General features: G+C 44.0%; 1 protein-coding gene across 5 annotated transcripts in view; it reads left to right on the forward strand.

The window, feature by feature from the left end:
• The first annotated feature begins 1,306 nt into the window (after nucleotides 1–1,306).
• Nucleotides 1,307–16,415, forward strand: part of LOC135515931 (coiled-coil domain-containing protein 136-like) — a 58,505-nt gene continuing 43,396 nt past the window's right edge. For 3 of the 5 annotated variants that reach the window (XR_010451876.1, XM_064939808.1, XM_064939805.1), the window contains exons 1-2: nucleotides 1,387–1,688; nucleotides 5,381–5,630. Coding sequence is in view for 4 of the 5 variants with exons in the window: in XM_064939808.1 (XP_064795880.1) it covers nucleotides 5,579–5,630 (52 nt within the window). In the remaining variant the exon portion in view is untranslated. The other 2 variants (XM_064939807.1, XM_064939806.1) reach the window with 2 other exon arrangements.

Genomic DNA, 16,415 nt, shown 5'->3' on the forward strand with positions numbered 1-16,415 from the left:
GAAACCTCCACTCTGTGCGCCACGGTGGTGGGAGCAAAACCTATATGTGTTGCTAGCTTATTCAATTCGACTTATGCAATTTGCCATAATTCTGGGTATACTCCCTTCCCTCTTCCTTTCAGACAGTAGTGTTCTCTCACTCTCTGGTCCTCAGAAAGCCTGCCTTATATAACTTCTGCTGCAGTGTTGCACAGCGATGCACAGAGGATCAGTCACACTCACTCACTGTAGTCAGGTTTACTGATTCACCGTCTGATCGAGAGAACCCACAGGGCAGAGGACACCAGGGTGTTCTGGTAGAGATGAAAAAATCCTTCAAAGTCAACTTTGAACTTTTGTAGTCTTTCCTGAAACTTTCATCATTGGCTCGTGAGGACCATCTATTTCAACTAATTTATACATTGAGGTTTGACTGTTAAGAATGTTTCACTTATCTCGGTAGTTTTGTTTTCAGCTTGAACAATTTGCATCTAGCCTATTTCATGTGATGCGGTCCGGTGGACTTGGTTGCCTAGCAACCCCTACACCTCCTTGTGTGATGCTCTGATCACGTCGCAGTTCCATTTTTATAACGAGAGGCCTGCTTGTTGTGAGTCATTGTGTATTGTGAAGTGTCACTCAGTTTGTTACTTCATGGCCTTTGCGCTCACAATGACAACATGTCAAAGCTGAGAGCACATAATAAATAGTTACATCTGTTGACAATAATCAGCACTGACAAATAGGCTACTTTGGTTACATTTGATGCCATTCTGAGAGTCATGAATGTTAACGGTTCGTGCAACACAAAGGAGAAAACCATTCAATGGCTTGCAGAACGACAGATACCATCATTATTTAAAGGTCATTTTCTTGTTATCGTATTGTTTTGACAATATCGCAATATTATTTTTGCGCTAGTTGGCTTTACCTTCACCAAAACTTCAGTACTTTTCCTTCATAGCTTGTTCTCCATCTTCTTTTTTAAAAGGGAGCCAATTTGTTTTCAGCGATTTCATTTCCATGACTGATCAAAAATTCGTAATGAATAGTTTGAGAATAATCAGCATTGACAAGTAGCCTATTTTAGTTCCATTTGATGCCACTCTGATAGTCATGAATATTAAAGGTTATTGGTTATAGTATATAAGGTTATATTACAAAATGCTGCTCGCAGAATGACAGATACCATAAACCTGTATATATTTCCCCGCAGTGTTTCATGTCCCTCATCAGTCTCTCCCCCAGTACCTGTCCTCAGTGCAGCGAAGGGTTAAATCACTCACGTCATAAGTTCATTGTGTATTCATGACATACAATCTGGGCTCTATCTTCAGGTTCGATGGCTGGATGAAACTAGCTGTGTTTGTTGATCACAGCTGACGGGCAACAGCAGGTAAGGGAAGGGTTAAGCCGTTTTAATCTGTAAGGAAAGATATAGAGGGAGGATAGAAGGAGACGGAATTAATCAGACAGCGGTATTTAGTATGAGAACCTTTACTAATGAGGCCTGCGTAGTTAACACAACGAGAAAAGAGAATCGGAGGGAGAGAGAGAGAGAGAGTGTGTGTGTGTGTGTGTGTGTGTGTGTGTGTGAGAGAGAGGGGATGGAGGGAGGGAGGAGTGAACGACAGACGGGAAATGAATCGCAAGCTGCAGGAGAATAGGTTGTCAGCATCCAGAGCTCCAAGGTCTGACTCTCATTAAAGGTAAATACAGTGTCTGTGTCTATATTTACCTGATATTTGCACTTACAGATACGTGTGCTAGATGGAGAAAGGAATGCCTTTGATTTGACCTGTGTGGTTAAATCAGCAGAAAGAGCAGGTAGAGGGAAAGAGAAAGGGAGAGGTAAAACGAGAGAAGGGATACAAAGCATTAGCATCAAACGTGCTTCATACCCAGATGGAGACGGGGGAGAAGCCAGTAGAGGGACCAACCGGAGAGAGAGAGAGAGAGAGAGAGAGAGAGAGAGAGAGAGAGAGAGAGAGAGAGAGAGAGAGAGAGAGAGAGAGAGAGAGAGAGAGAGAGAGAGAGAGAGAGAGAGAGAGAGAGAGAGAGAGAGAGAGAGAGAGAGAGAGAGAGAGAGAGAGAGAGAGAGAGAGAGAGAGAGAGAGAGAGAGAGAGAGAGAGAGAGAGAGAGAGAGAGAGAGAGAGAGAGAGAGAGAGAGAGAGAGAGAGAGAGAGAGAGAGAGAGAGAGAGAGAGAGAGGACAGGAAAGGGTTATAGAATAACAGCTCAAGTAAAAAGACGAAAGAGCAGTATCAAAACAAAAGCAGGTCGAGAGAGTGAATTGTGTAGTATCTGAGTGAGTTTGAGAGAGGGCTGTAGTGTTTGTCTCCTTGTTGCATGCATCTCAGACTGCGTCCCTCACTCAGTTTGTCTCTTTGTTGCATGCATCTCAGACTGCGTCCCTCACTCAGTTTGTCTCCTTGTTGCATGCATCTCAGACTGCGTCCCTCACTCAGTTTGTCTCTTTGTTGCATGCATCTCAGACTGCGGTCACTCACTCAGTTTGTCTCCTTGTTGCATGCATCTCAGACTGCGGTCCCTCACTCAGTTTGTCTCCTTGTTGCATGCATCTCAGACTGCGTCCCTCACTCAGTTTGTCTCTTTGTTGCATGCATCTCAGACTGCGTCCCTCACTCAGTTTGTCTCCTTGTTGCATGCATCTCAGACTGCGTCCCTCACTCAGTTTGTCTCCTTGTTGCATGCATCTCAGACTCCCTCACTCAGTTTGTCTCCTTGTTGCATGCATCCAGACTCACTCAGTTTGTCTCCTTGTTGCATGCATCTCAGACTGCGGTCCCTCACTCAGTTTGTCTCCTTGTTGCATGCATCTCAGACTGCGTCCCTCACTCAGTTTGTCTCCTTGTTGCATGCATCTCAGACTGCGTCCCTCACTCAGTTTGTCTCTTTGTTGCATGCATCTCAGACTGCGTCCCTCACTCAGTTTGTCTCCTTGTTGCATCATGCATCTCAGACTGCGTCCCTCACTCAGTTTGTCTCTTTGTTGCATGCATCTCAGACTGCGTCCCTCACTCAGTTTGTCTCTTTGTTGCATGCATCTCAGACTGCGTCCCTCACTCAGTTTGTCTCCTTGTTGCATGCATCTCAGACTGCGTCCCTCACTCAGTTTGTCTCCTTGTTGCATGCATCTCAGACTGCGTCCCTCACTCAGTTTGTCTCCTTGTTGCATGCATCTCAGACTGCGTCCCTCACTCAGTTTGTCTCCTTGTTGCATGCATCTCAGACTGCGTCCCTCACTCAGTTTGTCTCCTTGTTGCATGCATCTCAGACTGCGTCCCTCACTCAGTTTGTCTCCTTGTTGCATGCATCTCAGACTGCGTCCCTCACTCAGTTTGTCTCTTTGTTGCATGCATCTCAGACTGCGTTCCCTCACTCAGTTTGTCTCTTTGTTGCATGCATCTCAGACTGCGTCCCTCACTCAGTTTGTCTCTTTGTTGCATGCATCTCAGACTGCGTCCCTCACTCAGTTTGTCTCCTTGTTGCATGCATCTCAGACTGCGGTCCCTCACTCAGTTTGTCTCTTTGTTGCATGCATCTCAGACTGCGTCCCTCACTCAGTTTGTCTCTTTGTTGCATGCATCTCAGACTGCGGTCCCTCACTCAGTTTGTCTCTTAGTTGCATGCATCTCAGACTGCGTCCCTCACTCAGTTTGTCTCTTTGTTGCATGCATCTCAGACTGCGGTCCCTCACTCAGTTTGTCTCTTTGTTGCATGCATCTCAGACTGCGGTCCCTCACTCAGTTTGTCTCTTTGTTGCATGCATCTCAGACTGCGGTCCCTCATCTCAGTTTGTCTCTTTGTTGCATGCATCTCAGACTGCGTCCCACTCACTCAGTTTGTCTCTTCACTCAGTTTGTCTCATGCATCTCAGACTGCGTCCCACTCACTCAGTTTGTCTCCTTGTTGCATGCATCTCAGACTGCGGTCCCTCACTCAGTTTGTCTCTTAGTTGCATGCATCTCAGACTGCGTCCCTCACTCAGTTTGTCTCTTTGTTGCATGCATCTCAGACTGCGGTCCCTCACTCAGTTTGTCTCTTTGTTGCATGCATCTCAGACTGCGGTCCCTCACTCAGTTTGTCTCTTTGTTGCATGCATCTCAGACTGCGTCCCTCACTCAGTTTGTCTCTTTGTTGCATGCATCTCAGACTGCGTCCCTCACTCAGTTTGTCTCTTAGTTGCATGCATCTCAGACTGCGTCCCTCACTCAGTTTGTCTCCTTGTTGCATGCATCTCAGACTGCGGTCCCTCACTCAGTTTGTCTCTTTGTTGCATGCATCTCAGACTGCGTCCCACTCAGTCACTCAGTTTGTCTCTTTGTTGCATGCATCTCAGACTGCGTCCCTCACTCAGTTTGTCTCCTTGTTGCATGCATCTCAGACTGCGTCCCTCACTCAGTTTGTCTCCTTGTTGCATGCATCTCAGACTGCGTCCCTCACTCAGTTTGTCTCTTTGTTGCATGCATCTCAGACTGCGTCCCTCACTCAGTTTGTCTCTTTGTTGCATGCATCTCAGACTGCGGTCCCTCACTCAGTTTGTCTCTTTGTTGCATGCATCTCAGACTGCGGTCCCTCACTCAGTTTGTCTCTTTGTTGCATGCATCTCAGACTGCGGTCCCTCACTCAGTTTGTCTCCTTGTTGCATGCATCTCAGACTGCGTCCCTCACTCAGTTTGTCCCATGCACTCAGTTTGTCTCTTTGTTGCATGCATCTCAGACTGCGGTCCCTCACTCAGTTTGTCTCTTTGTTGCATGCATCTCAGACTGCGTCCCTCACTCAGTTTGTCTCCTTGTTGCATGCATCTCAGACTGCGGTCCCTCACTCAGTTTGTCTCTTTTTTGCATGCATCTCAGACTGCGTCCCTCACTCAGTTTGTCTCCTTGTTGCATGCATCTCAGACTGCGGTCCCTCACTCAGTTTGTCTCTTTGTTGCATGCATCTCAGACTGCGGTCCCTCACTCAGTTTGTCTCTTTGTTGCATGCATCTCAGACTGCGGTCCCTCACTCAGTTTGTCTCTTTGTTGCATGCATCTCAGACTGCGTCCCTCACTCAGTTTGTCTCCTTGTTGCATGCATCTCAGACTGCGGTCCCTCACTCAGTTTGTCTCTTTGTTGCATGCATCTCAGACTGCGGTCCCTCACTCAGTTTGTCTCCTTGTTGCATGCATCTCAGACTGCGGTCCCTCACTCAGTTTGTCTCTTTGTTGCATGCATCTCAGACTGCGTCCCTCACTCAGTTTGTCTCTTTGTTGCATGCATCTCAGACTGCGTCCCTCACTCAGTTTGTCTCCTTGTTGCATGCATCTCAGACTGCGTCCCTCGCTCAGTTTGTCTCCTTGCTCTCCAGCGTCTGTGCGTCTCTCTCACCTCCAGGATGGAGGGGCTGCTGCAGCTGAGTCTACCCGGAGCTTGAGGAGCCTTCCTGGGCTTCATCTGCGTCATCTTCCCCCTGTCTCTCTCTGCTCTGGTCCCCCTATACTCACTCATCACTCGACCTCTGCAGTACAAGAGAGCATCTGGACCCACACGACACCTCCCCCTAATCCCCCACACTGAGTTGCCAGGGCAACCATGGACGGACTACGCCTGCCACCGGTCATTGAGGAGGTCATGGACCCTGCAGGTTAGTGTGTGTGTTTATTTGTGTGTATGTTTGTTTGTGTGTGTGCTTATCACACAATCATGTGTGTGTTGTTTATATGCCTGCGTGTGTGCATTGCATACCAATGACTCCATGGATGTCTACACAAAATGTTGTGTTCGTGAGTGTGTGAGCCATAAATGGTCTACCAGTGTATGTGTGTGTGTGTGTCTGTTTGTGTGTCTGGGTGTTTGTGTTAGCCAGTCAGCGAGGCCTGTGTTTACCAGAACAGATGGATTAACAGAGAGATCCAGGCAGGCTTCATCTCAGAGGGAGGGAGCGACAGCCTGCCAGCCTTATATAGTGACACTACTCAGGGACGTCATCCAGCAGAGACTGTAAGCTAGCTGGATCCCAGAGCTCTGTGAATATTACATTCATAAACTCTTAATATGAATCAAATATTGGATCTACACATCCAAATATAAATGCTGATGCTGGGTGAATAGTCAATCATCAGAACAATAGGAATTTTGTATACATTCTTTCAGCGATCAGATCCCCAGGGGTTTTCCTGGCATTAATGATGTTGGACATTCAGCCTATGTATTTGTTTTGTAACCTATGACCTCTGTTGTGAATCCTTTATGATAACTAGCCTATGTACAGTGTATGACTGACCGTTGGTCCACAGTTTGGCCATTGAGCCGATTACTACAAGCTCCATGCAGACGCAAGATTTGAAGTGTTGCAATGTTTTTTGTTACAAAAGGGGCCTTGTAATACACTTCGACATTCAACATAACTTTTTACTACCTGAAAGATTTTGCCGCTTGGTTTCTTGATCTGATCTATATGCTACATAGGCTATTCATCAAAGTAGCCTATTTTGCATTGATAACCAAATATAATCTCAGTAACTGTTCAGACAGTAAACCAAACAACAAGAATCCCCCGAACAAGGTATTTTGTTTAGAACTAGTGATATAGGCTATTGTGAAATGGTAGAACCTGCTGTAGACAAGTGGCTAGCCATGTGCTTTTTTCTCCATGACCAAAACATGATAACGTTTTATTTTTAGCTGATGGAAATTAATACAGAAGCAGCCTATTAAACTGGAATAATGTTTTAGGTTACACCAGCAAGTATACAAATATTTATAAAATTATAAATGATACAATTTTTATTGTTATAAAGATTATTTCACATGGAGATGTGGGAAGCTGAAAAGGCTAGCTAGCTCGCTATGTTTTTAGCAAGGCTTAAACCAGCTAGCCAGGCTGCCACATAACTACTACTAACAAGGAAAAGTGACTCTTCCTTGCTTTAACTAAATGAAAAGACAAAAATGAAAAACGTTGCTTTCGCCCCCTTGCAAATGGGAGAGGGACCGTGGACGATATCATGTTACCAAAAGGTATCATCTACTCCAGAAATCCCACTCCAACGATTTATTTTATTTTTTATTTCACCTTTATTTAACCAGGTAGGCTAGTTGAGAACAAGTTCTCATTTGCAACTGCGACCTGGCCAAGATAAAGCTTAGAAGTGTGAGCAGACAACACAGAGTTACACATGGAGTAAACAATTAACAAGTCAATAACACAGTACAAAAAAAGGCGAGTCTATATACATTGTGTGCAAAAGGCATGAGGAGGTAGGCGAATAATTACAACCTTGCAGATTAGCACTGGAGTGATAAATGATCAGATGGTCATGTACAGGTAGAGATACTGGTGTGCAAAAGAGCAGAAAAGTAAATAAATAAAAACAGTGTGGGGATGAGGTAGGTGAAAATGGGTGGGTTATTTACCAATAGACTATGTACAGCTGCAGCGATCGGTTAGCTGCTCAGATAGCACATGTTTGAAGTTGGTGAGGGAGATAAAAGTGCACACACACATGCACGTAGATCAACGGAGGGAAGCTTGTAGTAACCTTAATATAAGCCATGGTCTGATCACACGTATGGTTCCTTATGTTAATTATCCAAGACATACTGTATTTGAGGGGAGAGTGTGAGGTGTGCAATGGGTGGTTAAAGCAGGTATAATGTTGTAGTTTTAACAAGTGTAGGCGAGGCGGTGTTGTAGTTTTAACAGGTGTAGGTGAGCCAGTGTTGTAGTTTTAACGGGTGTAGGTGAGACAGTGTTGTAGTTTTAACAGGTGTAGGTGAGACAGTGTTGTAGTTTTAACAGGTGTAGCTGAGACAGTGTTGTAGTTTACACAGGTGTAGGTGAGACAGTGTTGTAGTTTTAACAGGTGTAGGTGAGACAGTGTTGTAGTTTTAACAGGTCTAGGTGAGACAGTGTTGTAGTTTACACAGGTGTAGGAGAGACAGTGTTGTAGTTTACACAGGTGTAGGTGAGACAGTGTTGTAGTTTTAACAGGTGTAGGTGAGACAGTGTTGTAGTTTTAACAGGTGTAGGTGAGACAGTGTGTTAGTTTACACAGGTGTAGGTGAGACAGTGTTGTAGTTTTAACAGGTGTAGGAGAGACAGTGTTGTAGTTTTAACAGGTGTAGGTGAGACAGTGTTGTAGTTTTAACAGGTGTAGGTGAGACAGTGTTGTAGTTTACACAGGTGTAGGAGAGACAGTGTTGTAGTTTTAACAGGTGTAGGTGAGACAGTGTTGTAGTTTTAACAGGTGTAGGTGAGACAGAGTTGTAGTTTACACAGGTGTAGGTGAGACAGTGTTGTAGTTTTAACAGGTGTAGGTGAGACAGTGTTGTAGTTTACACAGGTGTAGGTGAGACAGTGTTGTAGTTTTAACAGGTCTAGATGAGACAGTGTTGTAGTTTACACAGGTGTAGGTGAGACAGTGTTGTAGTTTTAACAGGTGTAGGTGAGACAGTGTTGTAGTTTTAACAGGTGTAGGTGAGACAGTGTTGTAGTTTTAACAGGTGTAGGTGAGACAGTGTTGTAGTTTTAACAGGTCTAGGTGAGACAGTGTTGTAGTTTTAACAGGTGTAGGTGAGACAGTGTTGTAGTTTACACAGGTGTAGGAGAGACAGTGTTGTAGTTTTAACAGGTGTAGGTGAGACAGTGTTGTAGTTTTAACAGGTGTAGGTGAGACAGTGTTGTAGTTTTAACAGGTGTAGGAGAGACAGTGTTGTAGTTTATACAGGTGTAGGAGAGACAGTGTTGTAGTTTTAACAGGTGTAGGTGAGACAGTGTTGTAGTTTTAACAGGTGTAGGTGAGACAGTGTTGTAGTTTTAACAGGTGTAGGAGAGACAGTGTTGTAGTTTTAACAGGTGTAGGTGAGACAGTGTTGTAGTTTTAACAGGTGTAGGTGAGACAGTGTGTTAGTTTTCACAGGTGTAGGTGAGACAGTGTTGTAGTTTTAACAGGTGTAGGAGAGACAGTGTTGTAGTTTTAACAGGTGTAGGAGAGACAGTGTTGTAGTTTTAACAGGTGTAGGTGAGACAGTTTTGTAGTTTTAACAGGTGTAGGTGAGACAGTGTTGTAGTTTTAACAGGTGTAGGTGAGACAGTGTTGTAGTTTACACAGGTGTAGGTGAGACAGTGTTGTAGTTTTAACAGGTGTAGGTGAGACAGTGTTGTAGTTTACACAGGTGTAGGAGAGACAGTGTTGTAGTTTACACAGGTGTAGGAGAGACAGTGTTGTAGTTTTAACAGGTGTAGGTGAGACAGTGTTGTAGTTTTAACAGGTCTAGGTGAGACAGTGTTGTAGTTTACACAGGTGTAGGTGAGACAGTGTTGTAGTTTTAACAGGTGTAGGTGAGACAGTGTTGTAGTTTACACAGGTGTAGGGGAGACAGTGTTGTAGTTTTAACGGGTGTGGGTGAGACAGTGTTGTAGTTTACACAGGTGTAGGTGAGACAGTGTTGTAGTTTTAACAGGTGTAGGTGAGACAGTGTTGTAGTTTTAACAGGTGTAGGTGAGACAGTGTTGTAGTTTACACAGGTGTAGGTGAGACAGTGTTGTAGTTTTAACAGGTCTAGGTGAGACAGTGTTGTAGTTTTAACAGGTGTAGGTGAGACAGTGTTGTAGTTTACACAGGTGTAGGAGAGACAGTGTTGTAGTTTTAACAGGTGTAGGTGAGACAGTGTTGTAGTTTATAGAGGTGTAGGAGAGACAGTGTTGTAGTTTTAACAGGTGTAGGAGAGACAGTGTTGTAGTTTTAACAGGTGTAGGTGAGACAGTGTTGTAGTTTTAACAGGTGTAGGTGAGACAGTGTGTTAGTTTACGCAGGTGTAGGTGAGACAGTGTTGTAGTTTTAACAGGTGTAGGAGAGACAGTGTTGTAGTTTTAACAGGTGTAGGTGAGACAGTGTTGTAGTTTTAACAGGTGTAGGTGAGACAGTGTTGTAGTTTACACAGGTGTAGGAGAGACAGTGTTGTAGTTTACACAGGTGTAGGTGAGACAGTGTTGTAGTTTTAACAGGTGTAGGTGAGACAGTGTTGTAGTTTTAACAGGTGTAGGTGAGACAGTGTTGTAGTTTACACAGGTGTAGGAGAGACAGTGTTGTAGTTTTAACAGGTGTAGGTGAGACAGTGTTGTAGTTTTAACAGGTGTAGGTGAGACAGTGTTGTAGTTTTAACAGGTGTAGGTGAGACAGATTTGTAGTTTACACAGGTGTAGGTGAGACAGTGTTGTAGTTTTAACAGGTGTTGTTGAGACAGTGTTGTAGTTTACACAGGTGTAGGTGAGACAGTGTTGTAGTTTTAACAGGTCTAGATGAGACAGTGTTGTAGTTTACACAGGTGTAGGTGAGACAGTGTTGTAGTTTTAACAGGTGTAGGTGAGACAGTGTTGTAGTTTTAACAGGTCTAGGTGAGACAGTGTTGTAGTTTTAACAGGTGTAGGTGAGACAGTGTTGTAGTTTACACAGGTGTAGGAGAGACAGTGTTGTAGTTTTAACAGGTGTAGGTGAGACAGTGTTGTAGTTTTAACAGGTGTAGGAGAGACAGTGTTGTAGTTTTAACAGGTGTAGGTGAGACAGTGTTGTAGTTTTAACAGGTGTAGGTGAGACAGTGTGTTAGTTTACACAGGTGTAGGTGAGACAGTGTTGTAGTTTTAACAGGTGTAGGAGAGACAGTGTTGTAGTTTTAACAGGTGTAGGTGAGACAGTGTTGTAGTTTTAACAGGTGTAGGTGAGACAGTGTTGTAGTTTACACAGGTGTAGGAGAGACAGTGTTGTAGTTTACACAGGTGTAGGTGAGACAGTGTTGTAGTTTTAACAGGTGTAGGTGAGACAGTGTTGTAGTTTTAACAGGTGTAGGTGAGACAGTGTTGTAGTTTACACAGGTGTAGGAGAGACAGTGTTGTAGTTTTAACAGGTGTAGGTGAGACAGTGTTGTAGTTTTAACAGGTGTAGGTGAGACAGTGTTGTAGTTTTAACAGGTGTAGGTGAGACAGTGTTGTAGTTTACACAGGTGTAGGTGAGACAGTGTTGTAGTTTTAACAGGTGTAGGTGAGACAGTGTTGTAGTTTACACAGGTGTAGGAGAGACAGTGTTGTAGTTTACACAGGTGTAGGAGAGACAGTGTTGTAGTTTACACAGGTGTAGGTGAGACAGTGTTGTAGTTTTAACAAGTGTAGGTGAGACAGTGTTGTAGTTTACACAGGTGTAGGGGAGACAGTGTTGTAGTTTACACAGGTGTAGGGGAGACAGTGTTGTAGTTTACACAGGTGTAGGGGAGACAGTGCTGTAGTTTTAACGGGTGTGGGTGAGACAGTGTTGTAGTTTACACAGGTGTAGGTGAGACAGTGTTGTAGTTTTAACAGGTGTAGGAGAGACAGTGTTGTAGTTTTAACAGGTGTAGGAGAGAGTAGATGGTATATGGCTCATATCTTTTTGGTAAAGGCTAGAATCAAGCCGTTTTCTCTGAGGAAATGAGGGAGACTTGGTTATAGTGGCTACAGAACCTGGCTATGAAATGCAGTGGGGAAAGTGAGATGGTTGAACGAGACCACACATTCAAAGATGGCCTACTTTTCTATAGTAGAGGGTTAGAAAAACATAGCTTGACTGTTGTGTCACTATTAAACTCAATGCTGCTGTTGTTTTTAATTTAGTAAAGATATTTCTTTCTTAATCAGGCAAAGGGTAGCTAACTAGAAGGCTGGTGGTGACTGGTTATCCACGGGAAAGCAAGAGAATTGGCTATAATCGGAGGCAGGCTGTGTGTGCCTGGGGGTGGTGTGTCCTTTAGACTGCTGAACAGAACTGCTCTGTGCATCTAATATTCATTGTGCTTATCACTGAAATGCTCTCAATCTCACCTAAAAACTCTTATCCAGTCCTTTGGGCTCCCGAGTGGTGCAGCGGTCTAAGGCACTGCATCTTAGTGCAAGAGGCATCACTGTGGTCCCTGGTTCAAATCCAGGCTGCATCACATCCGGCCGTGATTGGGAGTCCCATAGGGTGGCACATAATTGGCCCAGGTTTGGGTAGGCTGTCATTGTAAATGAGAATTTGTTCTTAACTGACTTGCCTAGTTAAATAAATGTTCAATGAGAAAACATTAGTAGTCCAAATTTAGTCACAGAGATATCTGAGTTGAGTTTCTGTTCAAGATAAATTTAGTTAGCCAAAGCTGCTCTGGCAGAGCGGATGGGGCTAGTGAGCTGTTGTAGCTATGAGTTAGCCATAGCTGCTCTAGTTAATGGGGTTTGTTAGCTAGTCTGAAGGACTTGAGCTAGGTATAGCTAGCTATACCCAGATGAAATAGAGAGTCCCGGGAGTTCTCCCTGTAAAATGCTGTCTCTGATCAAGCCCAAAATCCGTTGTGATCTTCAGAGCTGCTTTGTAATGGCTCGGAGGGTGTAGGTCTATGCTGTGTGGTTCATTCTCTGTGTGTGTGGTTCATTCTCTCTGTGTATGTGTGTGGTTCATTCTGTGTTTGTCTGTTGATGGCCCAGTTTATTCTGCTACTGTAATGACTACAGTGTTTCTCCACTCTCACTACAAGGTAGTGACAAACACACAGCATCTCTCTCCTTCTCTCTCCCCCTCTCACCTGATTTGACTCTAAGGAGTTTGATAGAGAGGTAGAGGATAATGATGGACACACTGTGGGAGAGGGACGGAGAAGGTCTCCACCCACTTCATCTCAATCTCCTTTGATCTGGCAGTGACATTCTAAAACACCCCATCCATGTTGTGTCACACACACACACACACACACACACACACACACACACACACACACACACACACACACACACACACACACACACACACACACACACACACACACACACACACACACACACACACACACACACACGCACACGCCTTTGAAGAACCATTGACTCCCATAGCTCTTCCTTCCCTCAATACCCACTGGTTTCACCAATCCCCGTCTCTACTTGTCCACCCCCAGCAGCTGCACCCCTCCTCTCCCTCTCTTCACATATGCCATGTATAGCACCCACAGAGCCCAGCGCGTGCCAACCTCATCCTCCCACCATCACGCCTCCATGGCCCACTAACACACCACTCTACTGCAGTCTCTCTCCCTGCTCTCTCTCTCTCTCTCTCTCTCTCTCTCTCACACACACAGGGAGACAGCTGCAGCCATAGTTCTGCCTCTGCATCCTCCTATTAGAGCCTGTCTCCTGTCTCCTCTGTCATCTGTTATTTGGATGTGACTGGCGATGAAAAGCTCAGGATCGTGATCCATTACCTGGGTTTACCCTCTCTGTCTCTCTCTCTCCAGCAAAAACGAGGCCTCTTGAGCCTTCCCTTCCTTCCTGCCAGTCACCAGTCACCCCCCCATCCCCATTATGCCTTCCCTTCCTTCCTGCCAGTCACCAGTCACCCCACCCCATCCCCATGTCCTCCTCCTGAACTACCTCAACTCTGCAACCCATCCTCTCCTTGTACACAGAGCTAATCGTAGGAGTGTGTCTGTAACAGAGGTCAACAACAAGTACAGTCATGAGAGCTGATTGTCTAGTTAAAGTATAACCTTCTTTAAACTCTGTGTTTACTCTCTCTCTCTCTCTCTCTCTCTCTCTCTGGTGTGTGGGCCGCTGTCTACCAGGATTATTATCAGTGTAGCTGAGTACTGAACTCATACACTGTCTCTGTATTACGACCTACTTAAAGGCAATAACTGTCAAACTAACAGTTCATCACTATACCCTCATCAAGTCACTAGATGTCTGACTGGAACAGGACTGTAGACTGGGAATTTGCTTCTACTGCTTTGAGCCAAGTCTGGGAATGGCTTGAGGTCTGTGGATGTGTATCCTGGCTGGCAATCCCTATGAAATATCCTGTTTCGAATGACAATCTGCGTCCCAAATGTCACCTTGTTCCCTATATAGTGCACTACTTTTGACCAGAGCTCTATATGGTCTATCTAAAGTAGTGAACTACAGTATATAGGGAATAGTGTCATTTGGGATGCTATCTAACGTTAGCTATGGACACTGCACTAACTCTGCAGTTAACACAGGCAGCTGTTTCAGATAAACTAGCTAATCTAGCTAATTAGGATTAAATTATAATGTCAATACTAGATACAGTGGTTAGCTAGCTTGGAGAAAGTATTTAGTGTTGTGTGCACTGTGTTTGTGCACTGAGCTAGCTACCATCCCATATGCTCATCCGTGGATGTTTGGAGAAAATGCACTATTTTTTATTTTCTCTGATTGGCTCAAAGTCACGATTTTGGCCACTCATGAGCATTGTGATTCTACAGGTAGAAGGGGTAGGTTCGTCGCTACCAAGGCCTCACGCAGCAGGTAACGCTTTTGTTCTACTAAGAGAAGGAACGGCTTCCCACTTTGATAAGTACATATCGGCAGTCTATTGGCAGTGAGATTCTCAGTGTGTTTCATGCTTTAGAAGTAAGCTATGTTGTTAGATTAGTAACCTTCTCTGTTACAGTACAGATTTAGTGAGACGTGTGTGTCTGTGTTAGGCTGTGTGTGAAGTGGTTTGTTGAGAAGTGTGTGTCTGTGTTAGGCTGTGTGTATGCAGGTGGCACATGGGCACAGGGTTGGGTGTATTATTTGGTACTTGAGGCCTAATCAGTTGGTCTACTGAATACAATATAACTGTGATATACACAACCCAACAGTTACTAATTGGTAAATAGAAACCCTGCTTTTTGTTCATTATTATGGAATCCCAATTATATGTACTTTGGTACAATCCCTGGTAACACACATATAGTTACAACATGCGCCTTACTTCGACAATATATGTTAACAATATGAACAACTTACTTTAAATGAATGGGTTTAACGTTCTGTACAGACTAATTAGCATGTTAGGTATCTAATTTGCATAAAATAGTATAAAAGTTGTATTATAATTTCAGGAATTGTTACGTAGTCTCAGTTTTGCATAAAGCATGAAGATTGTAAATAATATGACCACCATATGTTAAATTATTGGGCTTAAATGACTGTAATTATGCATTCTGTACTGCCTAATGTGCATATTAAGTATCTAATTTGCATAATAATTACATTTTCATTGAGTCAATTTGACTTTAAATTGAATAATCTCTGTGTTCTACATCAGCCTTGAAAATGTCATAACAATATGACCACCCTATCTTGAGATAAATATATATATGTTCTAACAGGTGCGTGCGTGTGTCAATTATTGTTAAAGATCTCGGCTGACATAACCGACACATTTGTCTCAGTGAGAATGTGAATTCATAACGTGGCTCGATTCCTGTCATAGTTTCTCTTCTGAATGGGATGTTTTGTCCTTGAGGGAGCGACGTCAATAGAAAAAGATGGATGGGATGCGAGTTTAACATGTGAGGATTCTGCACGTAACTGTAGTTTAAGGTGTGTGTGTGTGTTTTCTCCAAATTGGACCATGAGACTGTTCCCAAATAACACTGCATTGTGTTTATGCGGTGCTGCTAGACATTGACAGCGTGTGTAGGACTTGAGTGTGTGGGATGTCACCTTTGTGTGTGTGAGTGTCAGGTGTCTGTTACCTTAGTGTGTTTGTAGAAGATTGGGATATGAAGGATAGAGGTAGAGGAGAGGGGGAGAGAGAGAGTAAGTGAAATTGATAACATTATGTCCCAGTGCCCTTCGTCCTCCTCCATCTTCATCATCCTACAGTATATCATATCCCCTCTGCACTGGGGCTGTGTGTAGTCAGGTTAGTCATATGGATTTTATAAGTCCTCCTTCTGTGTTTGTTTGTGTGTGTGTGTCTATTCATAATCTCCTGGTAAATCATAGAGACAGGGGTGCCCTGATAGGAGATATTTTCCTCATATTGATCTCCCCTCCCTTGTACAGAAGGAAAACAAATTGAATTGGGTTTATAATCGGGTAAACATTAATACTGGTGATTAGTCTAGTCTGGTTTAGGCTTTTATTTATGTCCTTATAATATTCCTACTCGTTTATTCCTTTTTACTCCTATCTTCTTTCGCCTATCCTCTCTCTGCTTCATCCTTTTTTACTCTAAAATTGTCTTCGGTCCTTCTCTCCCTTCAACTGTTTTTCTCTTTTCCCCCCTCTTTCAGTCTCTCTGATCATCTTACTGGCTTCATCTCCTCTCTCCATCTCATATGAAATGACTCATTACAGCTCTGTCAAACATGAATTAAAAACACCACTGCCACAGTGATGACGTCTGATCTGGCCAGAGAGACAGAAAGGGAAGATGCTGAGAACCAGAGGAGATGAGGAAGTGAAGGAGAGAGAGATGTTACATGTCTTCACAGAACTAATGCAGGCCTATTGATATTCCAGCACTGCTCTCCCCTGGCCTACGATCTACGGTCTTTTCTCATCAAGGCTGGGGTGGTGTGTGTGTGTGTGTGTGTGTGTGTTCTGTGGCAACATCTGGGATAATGGTCACTTGGG

This window comes from Oncorhynchus masou, chromosome 27, assembly GCF_036934945.1.
Source record: "Oncorhynchus masou masou isolate Uvic2021 chromosome 27, UVic_Omas_1.1, whole genome shotgun sequence".
Lineage (NCBI taxonomy): Eukaryota > Metazoa > Chordata > Actinopteri > Salmoniformes > Salmonidae > Oncorhynchus > Oncorhynchus masou.